The sequence below is a fragment of the Chroicocephalus ridibundus genome, chromosome 2 (assembly GCF_963924245.1).
Source record: "Chroicocephalus ridibundus chromosome 2, bChrRid1.1, whole genome shotgun sequence".
Lineage (NCBI taxonomy): Eukaryota > Metazoa > Chordata > Aves > Charadriiformes > Laridae > Chroicocephalus > Chroicocephalus ridibundus.
The window spans coordinates 47985164-48007567 of record NC_086285.1 but is presented as its reverse complement, the minus strand read 5'-3'; the positions used below and the strand labels follow the sequence as shown (position 1 = coordinate 48007567).

The 22404-nt window shown below is 38.5% G+C and overlaps 1 protein-coding gene across 3 annotated transcripts in view; it reads right to left on the bottom strand.

Moving 5' to 3' along the window:
• Positions 1–22404, bottom strand: part of DNAJC13 (DnaJ heat shock protein family (Hsp40) member C13) — a 54778-nt gene that overhangs the window by 4271 nt on the left and 28103 nt on the right. For all 3 annotated transcript variants that reach the window (XR_010069875.1, XM_063325306.1, XM_063325307.1), the window contains 32 exons: positions 21059–21162; positions 20821–20980; positions 19697–19759; positions 19274–19375; positions 19007–19111; positions 18410–18612; positions 17871–17955; positions 17228–17382; positions 16222–16267; positions 15840–15994; positions 15102–15303; positions 14215–14330; positions 13239–13317; positions 12502–12637; positions 11776–11960; positions 11129–11203; positions 10819–10938; positions 9782–9961; positions 8715–8882; positions 7994–8107; positions 7525–7641; positions 6773–6950; positions 5825–5916; positions 5369–5468; positions 4824–4898; positions 4539–4651; positions 3969–4138; positions 3552–3594; positions 2458–2631; positions 1254–1433; positions 857–997; positions 236–379 (listed from right to left, as the gene is read on the bottom strand). Coding sequence is in view for 2 of the 3 variants with exons in the window: in XM_063325306.1 (XP_063181376.1) it covers positions 236–379; positions 857–997; positions 1254–1433; positions 2458–2631; positions 3552–3594; positions 3969–4138; positions 4539–4651; positions 4824–4898; positions 5369–5468; positions 5825–5916; positions 6773–6950; positions 7525–7641; positions 7994–8107; positions 8715–8882; positions 9782–9961; positions 10819–10938; positions 11129–11203; positions 11776–11960; positions 12502–12637; positions 13239–13317; positions 14215–14330; positions 15102–15303; positions 15840–15994; positions 16222–16267; positions 17228–17382; positions 17871–17955; positions 18410–18612; positions 19007–19111; positions 19274–19375; positions 19697–19759; positions 20821–20980; positions 21059–21162 (4080 nt within the window). In the remaining variant the exon portion in view is untranslated. The remainder of the gene's footprint in view (positions 1–235; positions 380–856; positions 998–1253; positions 1434–2457; positions 2632–3551; positions 3595–3968; positions 4139–4538; positions 4652–4823; positions 4899–5368; positions 5469–5824; positions 5917–6772; positions 6951–7524; positions 7642–7993; positions 8108–8714; positions 8883–9781; positions 9962–10818; positions 10939–11128; positions 11204–11775; positions 11961–12501; positions 12638–13238; positions 13318–14214; positions 14331–15101; positions 15304–15839; positions 15995–16221; positions 16268–17227; positions 17383–17870; positions 17956–18409; positions 18613–19006; positions 19112–19273; positions 19376–19696; positions 19760–20820; positions 20981–21058; positions 21163–22404) is intronic.

Sequence of the window (22404 nt, the reverse complement as noted above, 5' to 3'; positions counted from 1 at the left end):
TAAGATGTTTCTGCACTTGGGATTTGTCTTTATTAGTGCTTTTCACATGCATCGAACCAATGGCTTCTCCACAAGAATGAAACAGAGACGTTCCACCCCATAATGACTTCGTAGTTACATGATGTTAATGTTTCAGGTGGAATAACGCACGTGACAGCCGTACGATCAAACAAGGGATGTCAGAATTTGATCTTCCAAGTGTACAAAGACAAGTTAAGGGCTTGTCAGTACTTACCTGTTCTCCGTACTGCAGGCTGCGAGACATGGATTTCAGAGTTTTAACAATCTGAGCTTTTGTTGCAGATGGGCTTTCCAGGTTCTCAAGACCAATACCTTCAAGCAGCTTTAGAAGGTAAGGGACCAAATCTGCTTTTAAAGCCTGCAAACACACCCAAATGAGTTGTCTTAACATGGACTAGGACGTTCCATACAGATGTTTTGGTTCACACCAATGCTAGTAATGCCAAAGTACCAACAGCTACTAGTAAGTATGTTTAGCTATTCAATTTTTCCTGAGCTCTATGAATACGTTCAAGAGGAAGCAGAGACACTGTCCAGCAGTTCTGCCGTGTCTAGGTGTAAACTCAGTTGAATTATCTGGCATTCCTATGCTATGCTTTCTCAGCAGGCGCAAGCCAACACTAAGCGTTAAGCTTCAATGCTCAGGTAACGTCCTTGAACAGGATTCCATTTTGGATAGAGGACTGACTTCTGACTTCCCCAACACAGAAAGCGCATTGGTTAAATGGCTTCTAGGAAGCCTCCTGGACTCTTAACTTGAAGAGTACCTCTGTTCTTATAACAGAACCCAAATATAAAATATCACATTTTTACAGTCTGAGAATGTACTACTTACTTGGGCTACTAAGTCATTTTGTTCCTTCTGAAACATTCGATTAAGTGCTTCACAGGCTACGCCAACTATATCCGATCTCTTTTTCATTCCATTCATGAGAGGGCTAATGGTCTCTAGTGATGCCATTGCTCGAACACAAAGCTACGGAGAGACAGAAACATCCAGAGTACTTTATTGTAAGCTAAGCGTGACGGTTATGGCAGATGCAGTCAGCCAAGACCATAAATTTCTCAGTGTCTTTAATCTATCAATTCCCCGTTAATTAGCTATAAGTCCCTGCTCATCTGGTACACAGTATTTATAGTTAGAATAATGCCCTTCTAGGAACACTACTAAGCAATACAAGTAACTCCAGTTATGCTTTTTTCTCCCCTTGAGCACTTAAGTGATTCAGTACCTCATTGTCAGACAGTATGTGCATGACACGAATGGCACTTTTAGGAATGGCATTGTTCTTGTGATTCATAGCTTGGATTATCTTGTGAAGATGACCAAGCGGAGGAACTTGATCAGCTAGCTGAGGCTGGGCACTGAACAGGCACACAGTCGCTGTGGTAATGGTTTCTAAAGTTTCCCCCTGCAGAAAACCAAAAACCAAGAGAAAAATATAACTCAATAAAGCCTTATGTATCACCATAATAGTAACATTTCTCAGTTGCTCTGCATTAAAGATATTTTTTTCCCTTAATGCTTGTATCATGTCATCTTGCTTTGAAATCATTAAAACAAGATCAGCTCTAACAGTGGCAGACATTCACTAGTTTCATGAACATGGATCACAGGAGTTTCTAAGTTCTGTTTCCAGTATTTAGAGAAACCAGTGTCTGGCTACAGCCTCTCCGTGCACAGCAGCGTATGTGTTACCATGCTCAGTGGAAGCATGATAGCACGTATGTTTAGGCTGACCACCTGAATGCCTTAACGGGTTCTGCAGTCCGTGCAGCAGCACTCACCACGCTTGCTGTATTCTGCACACCTCTACAAACTGCATTTGCATCTTTATTACAAGGATGTCTGGTTTATTCAATGTGCAAGTTAAGTGCCTCCCTGCAAGTCTAACCCGGAATCTGTCTGAACGCTATTTAAAATTCCATTCTTAGTAGTATCATTAAGGAACCAACTTGAACATTGTTCTCATTCAAACCGTAACACATTAGTTCTACTGCATTACAGCAATCATTAGGTGGCAGCCTTGTATAGGTCCTATCAGTTACACCAGAGTGGGAAGTTAAAAGTGTCAAGACACTAAAAGTGTCAAGAGCTGAAAACTTTTCAGCAGCGTAGAACAAGTGCCATTTTCTTCAGCTGGTCAGTCATGGAATAATTAAAGACACTTATTTGGTAAGCCTCATCTCTACCACAAAATAAGCCTCTAAGACTTACTGAAGCTAGTTCTGTGGCTTCAGGCACTTTAAAAGCACTGACTCGTATTCAGAAGTTGCCTAGACATATCTACATGCTTTTACAGAGAGCCAGAAAGCAGACCAAAAAAAAATAAAAATCATTCACTTTGGAAAGAAAGAGTTAATTAGATACAAAAAGACTAGTAGCTTAAGACTGCTAATAGAATTCAAAGAGGAGAATCAGAAAAGTCATCTTACATGGGGGTTATTTTTCTCCAGTAGTTCAGTAAACTTTTCCAACAGTGCAATGAGAAATTCTCTTGGTTTCCGTAAAACCCAGGCCGGCTGGGCAATAAAAATCCTTAGGAAGACTCCCCCCACTGAAAGTTCACCTTCTGCCTCACCATACACCACAGCAAAGTCTTCAGGCAGCTGTTGAATTGTAAAGTAGAAGAAGGAGTTATTGGCAATGGTATTTGCGAGAGCTGTAATTGCTTCCCTAATATCGTGACTAAGTGGTAAGGGCCATTGAACTAACTGTATTCTCCAAAACAGAGCTGCGCGAGATCAACAAACACTTCATCTTGAAGAAACACGAGGTGAGAAGTGAGAGTAGAAAGAACAGTGCAGGCAGACTACTACAGTGGACTTTTCTTTCAAAGAACACAAGTAACTGAGTCTACAACTATACTAGTGGTAAACACTGGTTCAAGAGAAGTACCAGCAACAAGGCTGATAAAACAGTCCTTTCCTTCCTTTCTTGCACACTTCAGGGGAAGGTTTCTCACCATCGACCTAGGGAAGTTTCCAGCTGCATCAAAATAGGCATCCTGCTTGTGTTCAGAAGTCGTTTTAATGTTGAACTAGACAACTGCTGGGAGAAAGTCATGGCTGACCTTTCACAAATACTGTGAAAGGCTACAGCCTGAAACATCTCACTGACTGACCCGATGTGATGGAATGGCTCGGGACAATCGTTTTTGAGACTCAGTGGCTTACTAACGTTCCTGAACATTTACCAAGGGCAAGTTTACTACGTAATAAGTGACAGGACTTTTTCCAGCAAACAAGTATTCTCCTTTGTTGCTGACTTTTGATAAGTTTTAGAATGACCTGAACTATCAGAAAATTCATAGTATTACTGGCAAAACCACTGTCAATAAAGTGTCCGATTTCAAGATACAAGAAGTAACGAAAGCACCAATTCAACATTAAAACAGTTACGTGAGCTGGTCCCAGCAGTGTTAGTTCTTTAAGAGCAAAGCCTGTCAGAGAGTGACATACATGCCTATATTATCAGATGGCTTATAGTCTCCCTGGACGCACCCAAAGCAGAAATAGTATACTTTTACCTTCCAGTTAGTGTCAGGGTTGTCCCTCTGAAGTTTAAAGTGCCTTTAAAAAGAAAGTAAGTTTTAACAAGCAGTAAAAGAAGCAGTCGTCTTCCCTACTTGACACCTCAGTCTCCCTCCATCATTGTGAAGGAGTTCCAGTTTCCAAACCCCATTTTCTCCCCATTGTAACCCCCTCCTAAGTCTTACAGCAGTGAGCAAATACCTGGATTGTGCACAAACTGCACTTCCCTCACTGAGTTACAGTAGAATATAAAAAGAGTGAACAGGTTTCTTTTCACTGAAGTCTGGCTTGCAAGGATTCTACTTTTTACTGTCAGAGCTCCATCTGACAGTTCTTCTATAGCAACTCTGGTTTACTGCCACTGAAAGAGTGTCTCAGCTAAGGAAATACTTAGTCAGTAGGTCTCTACATACTCAAGCATCATTTCTCGAACTGTTGTTGATACTCTCTCCCTGGAGTTGTCATTCCAAATTAACTCAGGATTTTCATGAGTTCCCTCAAAGATATGAACAGCAGCTTCCGGGTTGTCTCTCATGGCATCCATGAAGACTCCAGGTAAAAATTTCATTAATGTAATTCTAACCTAGAAAGGACAAACAGAATTGACATTTAGCACATAAGACAAACTAACAGAAAAATAGAAAATTCCAGAAGTCCAATTATTTGTAGTGCTATAATGCCAATTGCTAGAACACCACCACAAAATAAAATAGTGCTATCATTTTAAATAGCGACAGCAGGTCTGAAATCTAGGTTATGACTGGTAAAGTCATTACAAACGGAAACCAAACTGCTTATAGTAACTACAATAAATACAACTGCTTCTAGAAGTCTGCTCAGATTAGAAGTTAACTATTTTGAAAAAGCCAGATTGTTATTCACATTGATGTTTCAGTCACAGAAGGGTTTTTTTTGTTCTGTCTTTAGAAAGAGGCAGGTAATAACAAGTGAAGAGTTCCAACACGAGCTGTTAAGATTCTTACCTTTGGACCCACCAACTTATCTGCAGTCATTTTGGCAAAGAGCTCTGCTGTTTGGGCTCGGACCTGTGGATGAGTTGAGTTGCAAAACATATCTAGTAAGTAGATTAAAGCACCTGTACAAAGAGAAAGGAAAACATTCACATTTTTTTCTGGTCACAAGTAGTACAAATTCACCAATTCCACACTGATAGTTCTAAAGGGAAGAGTAAGATTTGGCCACTGTATTTACTTTAAGCCCAGTATTGCAGAAACACTTCCTCACTTGCTTTCAATATAGTACCGTACCTTTTGCCATGGCCTCTTTAATTATTTTTGTGCTAGATGTCAACGCATACAAAGTTTCAAGGACAAGTTGCCGACCTGTCAAAATAAAAAGTATTAAGAACTTTGTGCCATAGAGACTATTAACGAATCAAAGATGAACTAAAATGATCTTAACAGAAAGTTGTATCAAGACTGCAATAAAGCTTATGGCAATTGCAAGCTTAGGGATTTCTGGCTAAATTCAGTTAGTTAAGGAATGTCAAATCAATCATACGTTCTAGTAAGGCATAACTTCTTAATTATATGTTTACTACCTAAATTCCCTAAAAGAATTAGTCAAGGAGAAATTAGGTAATTCAAACACAATTCGAATACCTGCAATTCATGTGTTTCAGCTCACACATTTAAGACAACAAACAGGTTACATAGAACATTTTTTTTAATCATCCCCACTGAAATGCTGTTTTAACCTAAAATTCAGTAGTAAGCTCAGCCAGCTGCATTGTAATTAATTTCTGAGTTGCAAACCCTTTGCCTTGCAAGACTAAGATTGATATGGTACCTACTTGAAGGTAGGGAATGCAGGAGTGCCAGTAAGTTAGCAAGAACCATTGCCTCAGCAATGTTGTTAACACATTCTTGGTTACTTGTTACTATGTTCACTACCTGTAAAAGATGAGAAACAACACTTGATTGTATTTCAGCTGTTAAGACATTGTCCAGAAAATGCAATGTATGATGACTCAGTCACCTCACTGGCCAATATAGCTAGTATTTACAATGTTTATTCCTGACAACAAATTGTCTCATCACCTCAGGGAAGAAGGGAGCCAAAAACACAGGCAAGAAGCTAACACTTTTTCCTGCAAGGAGGAGCTAACACCCTGGAACCCCGATCTTGATACTTTTTAGGTGCTACTCCAACAGTCACACAGTCAGATTTGTTTATACTGATTATGTAGAGCATCCAGACAGGGGGGCAGTTTGGTTTTGTTCTGTTTTGTCTGGGTTTTTTGTTTTACCTCAAGAGCCAACTGCTGCACCTGGCCAGCTCCATGAACACGCAGAAGGGAGAATATCAACTTAAAGTGACCTATGCATTCACACTCAGAACCTGCAAGAGACCAAAGAAGTTATTCTCTTCATATTAGCCTAAACATTCACCGAAGGCCATCCCAAGCCCACATTTCACTATACAGACAGGTGTTAAAGACTACACGACTACAAGTTCAGATATTTTATTTATCGCCGGTCATGAGTACTTGTCTTCAAATACACTTGCCCCTTCTGATTGTCCCAGCTCAGAGCAGGGTTGCTATCTGCAGCAGGAACAGCTGCCTTCAGCATTATAATTGCCAAATATAGAGAATCCAGCCTGAGAACAGCCTAACCAGCGATTATCAGAAGCCACAATAGCAACACGAGTTGTTTTTAGAACCAACACCTAAGACAGTAGGAAAACATTATAATTGCCTATCTCCAGCTTTTCCAGTCTGTACATTGACAGCTGTTCATAAATCTTTGTTGGTATTAGCTGGCCACTCTCAAGAGCATCTTCTCCTGCTTTAGTAAGGCACTGACATGTTTTTAGGTGTTTACTAGTATGCAGTACTCAGCTCAAGGGGTATTTTGCTTGTTTGGTGCAAGAAAGTTTAAAAATCAGCTAAATATCCTTTGGAGGATTACTGAAAGTTTCATCCAAGAGGTTTAAGTCTTCCTGGCAGCAGCAGGCTAGAATTAAACCCCAATGTTTCAGAGAACAAAACAGAAAAGGCTAGGATTTCACACAAAACTAATACATCTACTGAATCTGTTCTCCAGGAAAAAAAGATAGCATTGCTGATAAGCCGTATAGGCATGCTTAGGTCTACTAGCTGGCAAAACAAGCTTCCTTCTCGTTGGAAGATAAAGACTACAGAGGTCTGCATTTTTTAGGGTTGTCCACAAGGAAAGTTCACTTTTAAGCCTACCTGGGTTGTGTTTTATGACGTTTCTCAGAGCCTCCAGGGCCATTTCAACTCTCCGTAACCGATCTCCATGTTGATTGGACTCTACCTTCCCAGTCTGTGTTATTGCCATTAGCGTATGAAGGTACTGTGCTTGTGAGCCTATGTAATCCAAGAGGCTTGCAGCAAAGGCTTTAGGAAGCTTTAAATTAGAGGTGAGAGCATTTTTAGCTGTGCAGTGCAACAGTATTCACACTAGAAGAAAGTGTATCCAAATAACTTTTCCTACATTTCACATATCCCTTTCTTCCAAACAGGGAGACAGAAAACATTTTTCTACTATGATCACTACACCATCTGGAGGACATTAACCCTCTTTACATCTAAACATATCCTTAAAAAACTACCACTACTTCAACAGCACTCTTAAGGTATGTATCTGTCCATATATAGAGATGGACAGCAAAGCCAGAAGGCAGAATCACTACCTCCTAGAGTTACTGAATCAACCTGACTTTCTGCAATGTAAGCTTGTAGAGAAAAAGCATTAAGCCATTCAAAGCAGCATGTTTTATGACAAACTCATTGGGGTTTGTTTTTTTTTTAATTTATTCTGCTCCAATAAAGAGATATCCTATAACATGCTGATCACGATGAAGGAAACTTCCGTAAGATTTTGTATTTTCCCCCTTCTGTTTGCACTGACAGATAGATAAAGAGGAAGAAGTAACACGACAAATACTAGTTTCAACAAGCAGGTTTTAGCTACTTCTCACCTCTAGTTGGAAGGTAGGGACCTCATTGTAGACTCTAACAAAAATCTCTCCCACAATCAGTTCCTTTGCATGGTCACTGAAGACAAAGTCAGATCCATAGCTCTTGTCACAATCGCCCTTTAAGCAGAGATAAGCAGCACAAGCTCAGACAGAAAATAATCTTGTAGAAAGTGTAAAGCTACAACCCGATAATGAAATAGACAATACTTGAACATAAAGCTTTAGCAAAAGTCAGAAGCTCAAGACGGACTGAAACCTTACAAGAAACAAACCAGCAAACACTTACATTTTTTTTGTTTTAAGACTACTGAATGAAGAAAGTGACTTAGGAGTAGACAACAATGGATACTTGTATTAACTATACCACTGCATTAACAAGTGGATGTACCAAAACATGAAACAGTTTTTAAAAAAAAACACAAAACAAAACACAACACAGTAGAGGGATTTCAAGTAAAAAGCATCTTACTCTCTTAATCATGCTTTCTTGTTGAGATTCCAAAAACTCAAGCAATTCAGCTCTGGTCCCATTGTTCCAGATCAAGTAGGGGTTCTCTGTGTTACTGTTAAGCATCTTCAGAGTCTAAGAAATAAGTAATTTACATGATGTAACAAGTTTACAACAGTTTTGGATCATTCTGCACAGTAATCAATATGTTTCATGATATTAGTTAATCCAGTCTCATTAACAACTAAACCAATTTCATAAGCAAGTTTAAAGTGTCACGTTTCCCACATACTGGAAAAATAGTACGTGTAAGCTAGTTGGTACAGTACAATCTATATTTCAGTTTTTGTTTATTCTACTTCAAGCCACGCTTACTTCAGGTTCTCCTATTTTTGACAGTGAGCAGCAACTATCTGCAGTATCTCTTTGTAGATGATCTTCTTGGCACCATTTTTAAAGGGAGAAGTTTAGCCATTGCTCTCCATCATCATTATAACCTTAAACCTTTATCTTTTTTGCTCCCATATTTGTTTTGCAAATATTATTCTACAGGGTACTGTTCCTGTCCATACTGGTTGAGGCTAAACTAGTACCTTTTCCTTGCAGTTACTCCAACTGCAAAGAAAAAAAAATAAATGTACTGCTCTTCTCTGTATCAGTCTAAAAGTGTTCAGTGTTTCAGAAGTGACCAGGTACTCCTTCCATAAATCACTAGAGGAAGTTTTGGCCAACAGATACCTACCTCAGTAGCACTGACCACAGCGAGTTTCCTTGCAATATAGGGTGTCAACATTCCAGCCAAGCTTTTCCTGATCGTTGGGTTTTCAGGAGTCGCTTGTTCTTCGGAGAGATACCCTCCAAGGCGACTCAAGGCCAGGAGACTGAGCTTAGCAAGGCTATTTGCTACCTCCTGAAAAATACAAGGACAGTTATAAAAAAAACAAGCGAGAGCTTACTGAAGAAACATTAGAATAGCTAGAAAGAGCTGTTCAATGGTTTTGCACCAGAATGAACAGGACTGGTACACCCTATTTATCTGCATCGCTAGTTATGCGCTGATGTCTAATAAAACACTAGGTGCTGCAGAACAGCACGATATGATCACTGTGGTTTAGGCTTAGTAAATGCAGTTAGACCCGAGCACCGATAAGCAGGAAAAACTAGGGCACCAAGATGAGTCAAAGCTACAGAAGCTATTTAGTGTAATAGCTTCCGACCAGACAATAGTTCCTGCTAGCACCAACTATCAGCATAAATAAGGCTTTTATGATAGCAATACAAGAGTTAATAACTACAGTAGACTGTTCAAAGCTCATCTCATCCAGTAGCTGAGGAAGAAGCGCCATACTTAAGAGCACCACCATTTAAGGAAATGGAAGTGTCAAGTCACATAGCTGTGGGGCAAAGGAACAATACAGTCCTAGACATTTCAGATAAGGCCGTGGTATCACTAGACAACCCCTTCAGTTGAGCCTCAAGAGAAAAGAGCTTTTTCTTCTGATAGCACGAGTTTACTTTTTTACTGTTCACTGTAGATAAAAATCTCTTGCATTAAAGTCTATTAGAAACTACAGGTTTTGCAGCTTTAACATTTGAACTCAAAACATGACCCACTCTAAAGAAAACCCGAAACTCAAACAACAGTATTTACACTACTACACAAAAATCCCCTTCCAAAATGGCTCTGTTAACATTACTGTTAGTGTAATTCAATGACTCTAACAAGTATTTGAATATACTTATTTTGTTAATAAGACATGGCAAGTAACAACTGTTGGTGTCTGAAAGCATGCGCCTTGTTAACATTACCTGGTGATTTGAATCTTCACTTTTCTGAATTCCGCTCTCTTCTAGCGTATAGTCATAGTTGAAGAGGTAACCCAGTAAGTACCAGAGAACTCCAGCTTGGAACAAGTGCGTTTGTAGCCAGTAATCTAAGGCAAAGGAACTAACACACTCTACTCCCAAAGAAGCTACTCGTGGTATGTTCTGAGGAGAAAAAAGTTTGCTTTACTACTCATGACCAAAGCAAGCCAACTGGCTTCCTTACCAAACAAAGACTTAAAGCCCAAATTTGCTAATTCTAGAGTACTACGTAAGCAGCACAGAGATAAAAATCGAAGTAGAACAAGTTAAGTGTCTGGTAGCCAAAAAACATGGTTAATGAGTCCACATCCTTCAAAGGAAGAGTACTTGAATAGTTATTTCATTTAATTAGAAAGGAGCATTGATGAACTGGTAGAAAAACAATTCAGGAAAGCAGCAGAGATTCCCAGGTGAGTGTTTTATGGCAATACATGTGTTTGACAGTGATGAAAGAACACACAAGCATCTCCAGTCAATTATTACAGTCTGGTTTTACAGTCCTCCTGTTTTCACATATCCCATATGAAAAAAGATCAAGACAAGCTTTCCTTTCTTGATTCAGACAAAGTTCCGCAATCATATAACATGAGGTAAGTTCTAAAGGGCTAAATGGCAACAAAACTTCTTGAATACTGTGTCCAGAGTTTATGCTGATTTAGGAGTCTATCTGCTTATGTAAGATTTAGCTCTAGTACTTTTACCTGCTGATTTAGTTCAGTAAACCAATCAGCTAGACATGTCAGTTAAAAGGCAAAAGTAGACGGATCTTTGTAGTGATTGCATTTTAAGTCCACTAAATGGATTCAAATACAAGTGTTGAGAACAAGGCAGCAGAGTTCTGTATCCCATAATGATAAGCTGGGATCTCAAAGAAGCATTTGATCAGTCTCTGCAATTGCCCTATCTCCCTTAAAAGCAGAACATTCCCCTAAACATTTAACAGTTAAATACCCACTTAGGCAAAGGAAAGGAGCTCTTACCTTGCCATAATACAGTAGTCTACAGAGGTCCTTAATGATGTTAGGCATTTCTGTAATCTTCTCTCTGCATTCCTCAAACTGAGCTGCTACGCTGTAACACTTACTAATATATCCACATACCTACAAAAAGCAGTATTTTATTGGTTCCAAGTGGAGGGGAAGTGTATGTTAATAATCCTATTTTTTAATATATAATATCAGTATTTTATAGGTACACACACTTATATTTATTATCATATAATACATAGGCTATAACACATATTGTCTTCTGAGAAACTGATTCAAATCAGTTAAGGTTGCTGCAACTTACCTGTACAGACATATCATCTGGTTTACTAGAACGAGTCAAGACTGCTACACAGCGATTAAACGCTTCTTGCAATACCTGTGAGGATTGGATGATGTGCAAGTTCAGTCACAACAAAAACTGATAGAGGCTGGCAGAAATAAAACATTAGCTGGTAAACCCATTTTTAATGGCTGAAGGGAAACATTTGACAAAATCGGCTGCTTGCTCAAATGGTTTGTAGGGGCAAAATTCCTTGCAAGTGCTGAGTCTAGCCTTTGGTGCTTTCGAGTTGATAGCATTCTCACATGTGAGCTAATACATGCTATGAAAAGCCCTTCTGTTCAAGTGACTTGTTCACATTTATCTATTCTTTCACATACAGAATGCAGCAGTTCTCAAGAGCTTTGTAAAGCAGTAGAGAAACATCGTATGTTGTTTGCTTATCCACAGTTCAACAGAGAAGCTTAGGCCCAGAAAGGGGCAATATTCTGCAAGAGGCTTCTACTGCATCCAGAACAGAGACAGTAAGAATGGACAAGTGTCTCAACAGGACCAAAAGCGATTCTCAATTGCATCCGATGTCCTATGCACTGAGGATCTAGGATTTTTAGCTGTCAAAAAAGGTTAAGACTGAAAAAATTAATTTCAATAAGTTTATTTCCATTTACCTCAATTCCATTTTCTCTTCTCAGTTCTTCTGCATTTAATGCTGAACAATTGACAGTATGAAAAGCAAGTTCTGTAGCAGCAGGCAACAGAGGAGATTCTTTGGAAAACAACAGGTCATCTGATGTTTCAATGGTAATAGTCTTTATCAGCATAGGATAGCCTGCATACTTGTAAGGTTTCAATTCTAAAAGAAAAAAAAGCCAAAGTTTACATATATGCAGAGTCTAAGCAATTTAAACCACCACATCATTATCAGTGGAAGATATATCAGACATAAGGACTAGGAGTTAGAGAAAGCCAACCCTGGGACAACTGGAGCATGACGGAGCAGTACACACAATCTGACTCTTTGTCACGTAAGACTGTTCATGCTAGAAGCTGACAGAGCTTCATGGAAAGAATCTAATTTAATTTTAAAAAGACTTATCTCCAGCTCAGAGCCTTCCAAATGATGATAGCCTGAACATTCAAACTGATTAGTATCAGAGCACGAAATTTCAAAAAGCTATTCATACTTTTTTGAATTAAGTTTTACTGCAGATGAATTTATTTTATGGAAGAAAAAAAACCCTATTTTGAAGCCCTTTACCATAGCTACATAATGCTGTGGCAAGCCAGAAACCAGATCAACAGAACACAGACTCAGGAACAGAAGAGGCAAAAACTGACCATAATGGCCACTAAAGAAATGAACATGAAACATTATTCTGAGACAGAACGCTTACCTTCCTTATGCCTGTTGAAGAGGATGCTTTGAGTTTTTAGGATCAAAATTATGTTTTCTGGATCTGGCCCATCTATCACCTTAGCAGACTTTGTACAGAGAAACTCGTATGCTTTATTAACTTTTTCAAACATATCCTGCAAATAAAGAGGAATAGTCTCAAGAGCTGCTAAGAAGCCCCTGAATTACAAGTCTGCAGCATCAGTTTAGATGCAGGTAAGATAAAGCATTCCAGGTTATTAGCCACAATACTATTTTTGTTGCCTTATTACATTACAGAAAATACTCCAAATAACCTTAAGAACGCTGGTTCACAGATCAGTTTTCTTCTGTCTCCTAAACTCTGCCATAAGCAAGACACTAAAACTAAGTCAACTCCACTATGACAAAAGTATTAAGTACAGTTTAATTGTTTGTAAGAATGGGCAAAGGATGCAGGCTTTTTTTGAAAGGGAGCAATTAGCTTATTTAGGTCCTGTGTAACTCTCTAAACCAGCTGCTTTCTGAGATGTGGGTCTGACCTGATTACATCAGTTTACAGTAGAAATCCTAATATTCCTTGATTGACATCAGTTAAATTACTCATCTGTATTATTAATTTGTATTCTAGTATTTATCTAGGGCATAGTTTTTAAAAGTGAGAAAGAAAATTTAAGTGGGCATTTCAGAATTCTTAATACACGTAACAGCTGAATTTGTCCCCACTTCATTAACACCATAAATTTGTGTTGTACATACCCTGCCTTCTGGATTCTTGTCTGGGTGATATTTTTGTGCCAGTCTGAAATAAGCTTTCCTGATCTTGCTTTCCTCATGCCTATGAGAAAACAAGTCTCATTACATTGAGTAATATTTAAAAAAAAAAAACACAAACAGAAAAACAAGCCTGGATTCAACAGTACTAATAGTAACTTCAATTAAGTGAAAACTATAAAGCTCTCATATTTCAACTTGAAAATCCTGCTTCATCAGCTGACACTGGAGGTCATCGTGTGGCCACAGAATAGAAAGAAATTTCAGAAATAGAAAGTATTTTATTGTCTCTTGTACTGAATATACTAACCAGAAGGTTGTACTGAATATATAAGCTTGTACTGAATATACTAACCAGAAGGTCCCTGAATCTTTTAAACGAAGAGTCTAAATGAGCTATAAGTGATAAAAGTTAGTAGTTCGTGATTTGTAGTAAGTGCACTGTTCTTGAAGGATAAAAACACAAGTGCTACCAGTTCTTTTGTAGAGGCCTAAAGTCAAAAACCCGTGGCAAGTTGGGAGACAAAAAAATCCTAAGGATATTAACACCAAGAAAGAGGACAATATTTGGCAAGGAGAAGAAGGATTATTAGCGAAACCAAGTTCCACTTTGAACATATTCAAGTTCTACCACATTCTTTGCTCACTATGGTTGGGTCTAATGCTTGTCCCGTAAAACAGCCTAGTGAATGTTTTGAAGCTGAAAGCATTTCCCGCCCCCCCCAGTTTCAGTTTATAGGAACACTTTACAATGATTCTCTCAAACACTGGAGTTGAATTTTCAAGCTTTGTTTCTTTTTAGATAAAGCAATCTTCCACTGTGAAAGAAGCAGGTGCTAGACATAACTGAACTGGTACCACTGATTGATTGTGAGTGCTGAGATAGGAAGCTTCAGTCTCCTCAGGGTAGACAGTTTATGTTAATGTAGTTATACAACTCTCAATACTGAAAACAACTTACTGGCCTTGTCCTTTGGGAAGGTTAAGGACTTCATAAGCATCATCTATTGACATGGTAGGTGGCTTCTTTTCTACCTCCTTCTTCCAAGCTTCTAGTGTATCTTTCAACAGTTTAACCTAAATAGTTACAATTTATTAGTGTTTCATTTATGCTAACACCAGTACATGTCATCTTTTTTAATAAAGTGCTGCTTTATTAATGAATCCTTATCACCCATCATCCTAAATTCAAAGACCTAATCCTTTCACCTCTAGTAATTATGGTTCCCCTTTCCAGTTCAGGAAGTGATTAAGACTTTGCTTCACTGCAGTACTGTATTTTATTCAAGATAAGAGCACATTAAGATTAAAATGTCTATTTAAGAGTCACATTAGAAGGTGAATCACTTAAATGATATGCAGTTCACATCCCAATACTGTAAAAACTGCAAAGCAGATGCATGAATAAGTAAAGCTGCTTTAGACAGATCTAGGCTGTAGACTTGTACCAAAAAGATCTCACCAAATCAGCTTATGTACTGATACCACATCAGCTGTTTCTTGTCCAGTGCAGACAAATAAGAATCCAGAAGCGATGACCCTCACCCTCCCTCCTAATCAGCTGGGGTTCATTGAAACACTATCTGAAGTTTATTGGATGCTTTATTTTGCTTTTTTAATAGTCACCACAAGGATATAGTTAACACGTGGCTGCTATATGTCATGAAGACTATTCTGCTTCAAGATAAAGTAGTGTTTTAACATATTTGCTTATGAACTGAAACTTAGGATCGATCAGCTACTTAAAATAAACCTATCATTTGTTTTTCTTAATTTTTGTTACAAATCCCACTTTGGGGACTATGAAAGGTCAAGAACTAAATGAATCCTAAAATACTTTTTACTTACTGGATCTTTAATTGGCCAGTCTGGAAATCTGAGTGTATCACAAAGATGCTTGAGGTAATAAATGTTACAGAACAGCTCATTTTCCAGTTGTGGATAATTGATCACTGGGATAGGACAGTATTGGTAAAGCGCTCTTGTATTGCTTTGAAGACGAGGGGTGAAGTCAGCAAGATGAGCAGCAATCTTCTCTATCATAAGACGCCTAAAAATTACAAAGTTTGGTTTAACACTTGCCAAGCAGTCCTCAATCCTCAGTGACTGTACAAGTGCGTTCAATGATTTCTCATGAAAAGATTTTCCTTAGTAGCTTCCCACATGTCAGAAGGGATTCAGAATAGGATTCAGTCCTATTCTGTTATAAAGCTATTTCAATGCCATGAAAATTAGTTCATTAAGAACAATGTAAAGTAACATTTTGCCCTCCCTCAACACCTCTTTACCTTTTGGGAGACCCTAAAAACACATTACAGTATCTCCTACAGAGGTACTGGCAATAAATGAGACATTAAGGGAAATATTCCACTTCCCACTGCCAATTCCACTCCTCCCCGCCCCTGTTGTTTTTGATAGGAGCAGAGGGCAATGCAGGACATTGCCCTTGCAGGAGGCAAACAGGGTGAAGTAATGAAACCATGGACTCCAAGTATTTTTGGCATTCTTTAGAAATGTCAAAGACAAGACCTCTTCAGCATGAGATGTAGTTCAGGTTTATTTGTCCCTCTGACAGAAAACAATTACCTCATTTCGTTGCTCCAAATTGCTTCTGGAGTGTCAAATTCTCCAAGGAATATCTCAGAAAATTTTTCTGGTTCATAGTTTTCTAAATAACACACCATTGCTTCAGGAAGAATATGTCCAAGTATACTTCTTTGAACTATATCTTGACCTTTTGTCTACAGAAGAGATCACACTGTCATCTCAAAGGTAATCTGAATTCACTCTTGCTAATCAACTTGAGATCTAAAAACCTTCCCCCTTTTCCCTTATAGTTCTTAAATTCTAACTCTTGAGAGCTTCAAAAAAGAACATGCATCAAGTATTGTTATAACAACTACAGGTGGTCTGCAAAACTATTTGGACTATTTGGTAACAGAGGTAGCTACTTTTGTAATCTACTCACTTCTTCAGACTTGAAGGCTTGTTTTGTATGTGTGTATTTCAAAAACCTAGAAGAGAAACAGCAGTTATTTTCTCTTTAATTGATACTTCATGCACCCTTGAAAGATAAGCAGACCAATATAGCCCAGCTGGCAAGTCTCACGCTTTTAGTTTGAGATAAAAGAGTAACAGCAACAATTGAATGAATCTCTGTACAAAGTCCATCAAATCCTTGGGAACTCCACCAAGTTAAGCACTCCCTTGTTATAAACGTTGCCTTATGTTCATCATTTCAGTTTGAGAGTCATGCTCCTGAAAGCTTGTTTTCTCCACACACACACAAATTGAAGCTGATAAAAACACAGACAACCTTTCCCTAGAAACCTCTCCCCACACCACTAGATCATCATTGCAGGGGTGAAAGAAGATGATCTTACGCTAACTGCTGACAGCCCTGTTACACTAGAGTCATCACGTAACCATGCAATCATTTCCCAATGCATTTTGCTATAGAAGAGACTTAACTGGAATTGTACAATAGCTTTTTATGAACTATTGAATTTAGAGTAAGAGTACTGGAATGAACTGCAATAACCACCTGCGTGTGCAGTGCATCTGTGTCAGACAGTACAGACTGATTTAACTGCTTTAGGCCTCAATACTAAAACAGGCTATTAGGTTTTCCACCACTTCTGATAACTACTTACTATCAAAAACTACATAAGGATACCAGTAGCCTGTATTACTACTCTTCAGTGCCTATAATGATTTGTTTCTCTACAATAAGCCATACCTAGTCGTACTGTCAGAACTATATGATCAGACACACTCTCATTCCCTCCCTGGCAGGGTCATAAGCAATTCACTTTTTTAGTGACTGATAGACCATGTGGAGGCAATTCTTCTAGAGGATGTCTGCTTGCAATCTCATGTTGGTTCTAGCAAGCCCCAATCCCTGGAGCATTTAGAGCAGCAGCCCGTCTGAGCATGACCAGTCAAGAGGTATTTTTAGATATTTTTTTCCTCACCTTGCAATAGGAAGTACATTGGAACCTGTGTACATCATGATAAAGAAGAATACTCCACTCAGATAAAAACGAGGTAACTGAGGGTTATCTTGCATGACATGAAAGAGCAATATAGCGACTTTTTCCACAAGGATAGGATCAAAAGTCAGTAATAGCTGAAATCAAAACACAGGCATTTACATTAGTTGCTTGAGTAGTGCAAGTTACCTAGCCAAAATTGAAGTTTTAAGTAATTCAGTACTGGGACAACCCAGCAGATTTACAAGAATTTCAGTTAAGGAATACTTCAGTCCAAAAATAACAAGTTCAAATCACAGACTATTTAAAGTTGAAAGAGACCTCTGGAGGTCATCTTGTCGAACCTCCCTGCTCAAAAGTAGGGTCACTTGCAGCTGGTTGACAAGGACCACGTCCAGCTGGCTTTTCAGTATCTCCAAGGACAGAAATATTTATTAATGAGATACCGGCTGAAACAACATGAAATTTGTAACACACAGTGAAATAAACAACTGCTTGTCCAGAGATCTGCAGGATGTCGCAGATGTCACTTGATGTTTGTCCCACTTAAAGTATTCACCTGGTCAAGCTGGTAGAGTAAGTCAGACTTTTCCTCATTTAGATACATTTTTGAAGAGTTGCTTACCTGAGTAATATGAGGAAGGCAAGTACTATCTGACAACAGCCTCTTCACTCTAGGCAGAGGTCTTATAATAGCATTGTCTTGATCCCTAAAAAAAAATAAAGTGGCACAGCAGTAAGCACTCACATGTCTTTTCTCTTTCAAGAATGAACACCTTTATTAAGCCATAAGTATCAGGCTACTGAGATCATATTCAGGGTCATTATTTTTTTGTTAACTTCAAAGTTTGTTGTTAGACTTGATAAGTGTGGTTTAGTGTCATGCATTAAAGCAGCTTTGTTTTTAACAAGAACCTGCCTGCAACAGTGAGACTATGCTGCTGTACATTAGAAACACACTTAGCTTGTGCATTCATTTTTGCAGTCCCTTTCACAATATTAGTATTGTCTCATTTACAAACTCTCTATTTGCCTGCGGAATTAATTACTACTATGTAAAAGGGTCTTTAATACAGTTCATTAGTGTAGTACTTGGTTTCTAAGAGAAGCTTTTATGCATCTGCCAGAGAAAGTTAACCACTTCTGCTGAAAATTAGTGTTTACCTGCTGGGAAAATATCCACACATTGTGATGAGCATGTTGAGTACAAGCGTGGCAAGGTCAGTCTCATTCAACACAGCCTGGCCGCTGGCAAGCAAGCACCACTTCAGCTGAGGGATGACCTGTAATGGTCGCCAGCCATCCATACCTTGAGCCCAGCAACGTGTTTTTGAAGTCAGCTTTCCACTGTTCCATAGTTCCTGCATCTATTACAAGATCAGAGATTAATTTAGTTGATTCAGCATTCAGAGATACCTCTGCTCCTAAACATTCACACTCAAGACAAGCTTTTAACTGCAGACTACTATAGTTGCATGAAATTCCAACATATTTATAACTATGTCAGGAAATGTGAAATAGAAGTTGACAGATTAACTGGAGCATAATTGGGGCGTGGAGGGCTAGGCAGCCTTACCAAAAAGGCTATGGTTGTTGGCACAACATCAAGTCTCTTACCTAGCTTTAATCCTTATTTAAAGAGTTACTTTGAGAATATAGTTTATCATTGTTTACAGTTTTCCCCCCTCACTGTTTGAAACACACCCAGTCACCAGGATGAAAATAATTTGACAAGTTGGAGAGTTTGAAGCTGACAGGTACCTCTTGAAAGCTGTAAGGACCACTCCTTTCTTTGTCTGCATTGCCAAAGTACCATTCTTTCTCACTCTCCCTCTTCATGTCAGGTGCTGCCTCAATCACATTGCTCTAGAAGTTGATGTTTACAAGAACAGCTTTAGCTTCAGTGCAAATATCACATTTCTACAGGAAATGTGAAAAGGACATTGTATTTTTTTTTTTTAATTTATTTTAAAGAATTGTCCTTTTAGCAAAGCAACATACAAGTAGTAAGAAAAAAAGGCCACGTACCTGCAGAGGGACTGTAGCTCTGCTTGTGTGAAGGTGTGCCAGGGTAAGCAGATCTACAAGGATTCTAATGCCATTTGAATCCATAAGGTCCTTCACATTTTTCTGTTAATGGATGAACCGGGTTAATGCAAGCATCTTCTAGATAAGAGTTGTTACAAGTGCTGAACAGTTTTATTCAAGTAGGAAGAGACCATGAGAAGTCAAACAATTCTCTGAAGTGACTAGAATGGTACAATCACCACAATATCTACATGTTTCCTTCACCTTTTTCACCAGTAAATAACAACTATCACATCCCAGAAAGCTGTATCAAACACTGTTTTCAGACTTCCTCAAGACTTGAATTTTTGCTGAAGTTAACACTGGAAGACTACTTCAGACCATTTTAAATAAACTACTGTTAAGCATACATGTCAACCTTACCTTATTAAGGATCAGCTTGTTGAGAAACAGTATCAATCTGTCCCGCTCAAGCCTATCAGTGCACTAGTGCAGCAGAAGAGAACAAATTAGTATTTGATAGCACGTATTAGAAGTCACCTTCAAAAGTCAATACAGTTTCAATTGCAAAGACCCATTTACTTTTTTCATGCCCAGGATAAAACTGATGTCTATTAAGTGTCCAGTTTCACGCACAGCTAATAAATGCAGTTTTCTGCCACTGAGGAGGAAAGGCCTTGTTGCCTACCATCTTCTTTGTTGCTCTGGGTTTGACACTCAAAACCCACCATTCTGCTAAGCCTATTGTTCTAAAGGGACAGTGTTTGGATTCCCCAGTGAGCCAGTTAACACAAATACAAGGGAAAAACAGAATGCTTTCAGCCCGCAGACAGAATGAGTCTTTGATGTTACATCTCTGGTATCAAGACTCAAGGTAAAATAACAAGAGACTGCATTGGTTCAATTTCACTTACAACAGCCATACCTAAAACCCATACTGATGTTAGTAAAGAACCCCTTCTTCAGACTGCATGGAAATGCATTTTTTCAAGCTGCATCAGTTGCCAGACACTTAATAGGCATAGTAGCTACCACTAAAAATCTAAAGATCATCACATGTGCTCATCTAAGGCTACTACTTCATAAGGTCCGGGGATGTTGCTACTACTCTTGAAGTCAGTATTTTGAAATAATGTGATGTGGAACAAGGTTCTCCTCTTAAAAAGTGTTTTTTCAACACTTCATTTTTTTTTCATGTTTTTCAACGCTGCATTTTTCAAAAGCAAGCACAAGATTAATATCACACAAAGTTCCTTCAAACTATTTCTGTACAGTCTGAGAACCTGTTAAGGCCAACAAAATGCAGATATAAAGACATTGGTATGAAATACCTTTATGATCAGCAGGTTTTTTTAGTGAAATTTCAACTGAATCAAAGGGAGATACTAGGAACGCTTGGTGACAGCATGGGGAAAAAAGTATTCATACTGCAGCTTCATGTTCTGTAAAACCAAAACTTGGGTTTCACAGAAACTTGAAAAGTCTGAACATATGTTGGACTATCTGTATGTTAACTACTATATCAAGTAGTTTTAAGTAATTCTTACCCTTTCTAACATTCCAACAATGTACTTAGTATCAGAAAATGGTCCTATTTCTTCATGACATCTTCCATAAACAATTGCCAATGCTTGCAGACATAAGCATTTCATATTCACTTTCGGAGTAAGCAAGAAGCGATGGTAGAGTTCATTGAAGAATTCGTATCTAAGAAAGAGGTAAGTTTTTAGTGAAGAAAACAAACAGAGACCTTGGGAACGAGATAGGATTTTAGTAGTGTCTCACGATTTTTTGATTGCTCCACTCTCTTCAGTTTCATCTTCTTCTAGTAGCAATCTTAGATAATAATCCCCTATTTTTATTTCTTCAGAAAGGCACTCGTATTTTACCTGTAACACAGAACAAGTTACTTAACAGTAAATATTGTTTCTCTTTCATTAAGTTTGCATTGCATAACAATACTGTACTTGCTTGCATCCATAAACTTAACAAGGTTAACAACCCCTCCTACAGTTTGAGGAAGACTGAAGTCTGCGAGTTTGGTGTTAAAGAAACACACACCTACAAATATATGCCATGAGCTATTGTTGCTCCCCAGAACAAATGAAGTTTCTTATCTTACTGAAATCCCAGCTTCCAGCCTTTAAGTAACTCGTTTCCAATATCAGCTAGTTTTATTAACTAAACTTGGATAATACACTATGTATTTAGTGACTCAAGCTTTAATAAGTAGTTATTGCATTGCAAGGTATTTCAAGCAATGTTACTACATGTATGAAACACAAGAACAACTTAATTACTAGTTATACTTTCTATTATGCTGGGTAATAAAAGCCTAGAGGCATCAGTATATGCACCAAGAACCTAAAGTGAAATTGCACAATGAGAGCCATCATTAATTTCAGGGCGACTACATTAAGTTTAACCACATGCCTCAATGCTCAGTGGTTTTAAGCATTTGGCAAGCATCTCATTTAGAGGTACCTCCAACATACCACAAAAGCCACCCTCTACAGTGGTTTTCTTATCTATAGTTTACAGGCCACTGTCAGGAGGCCACATAAAATTATCTACAGATTTTACCACAGCACATCATACAAAGAGGTCCCAGTAACTAGTACGCTTCCAGAGCGATCTCAAGCCACCATCCGCCTTAGCAAAGTGACAGGTTCCACAGCTGACAGAGAAGCCTTTGTCACTACTGTGTACTTAGTTCAAACACTTACAGTGTAGCCTGATAAAGTATTGATTTAAAATATTTAAAAGCAGCTGTTCAAAGATGACATTATAGAAGCCCCCTCAAGCCAGTCCCAAAGTATCCTGGGCTGTAACTGCAAGAATGCTAGTGATACATCCCAGGAGCATAAGCCACAAAGGAGCACAAAGTGCAGGTGGGAACCCAGTATTACTAAATTTCAAATCTGTGTTTTTGATTCTGCCCTAGTTAGCACCTCTAAAGTACAGAGACAGAGCTCAGAGAGCAGACATTGTGGCACCCAGAAGTCCTGTGCTTGACCCATGCCTGAAGAAGCTTCAAAAGCTAAATGCCTGTGAAAAAGATACCAATCCAACCCCAAACATAGCTACTTACTGCATCGAGGTAAGTAGCAATCTGTAGCTGTGTGATAGTT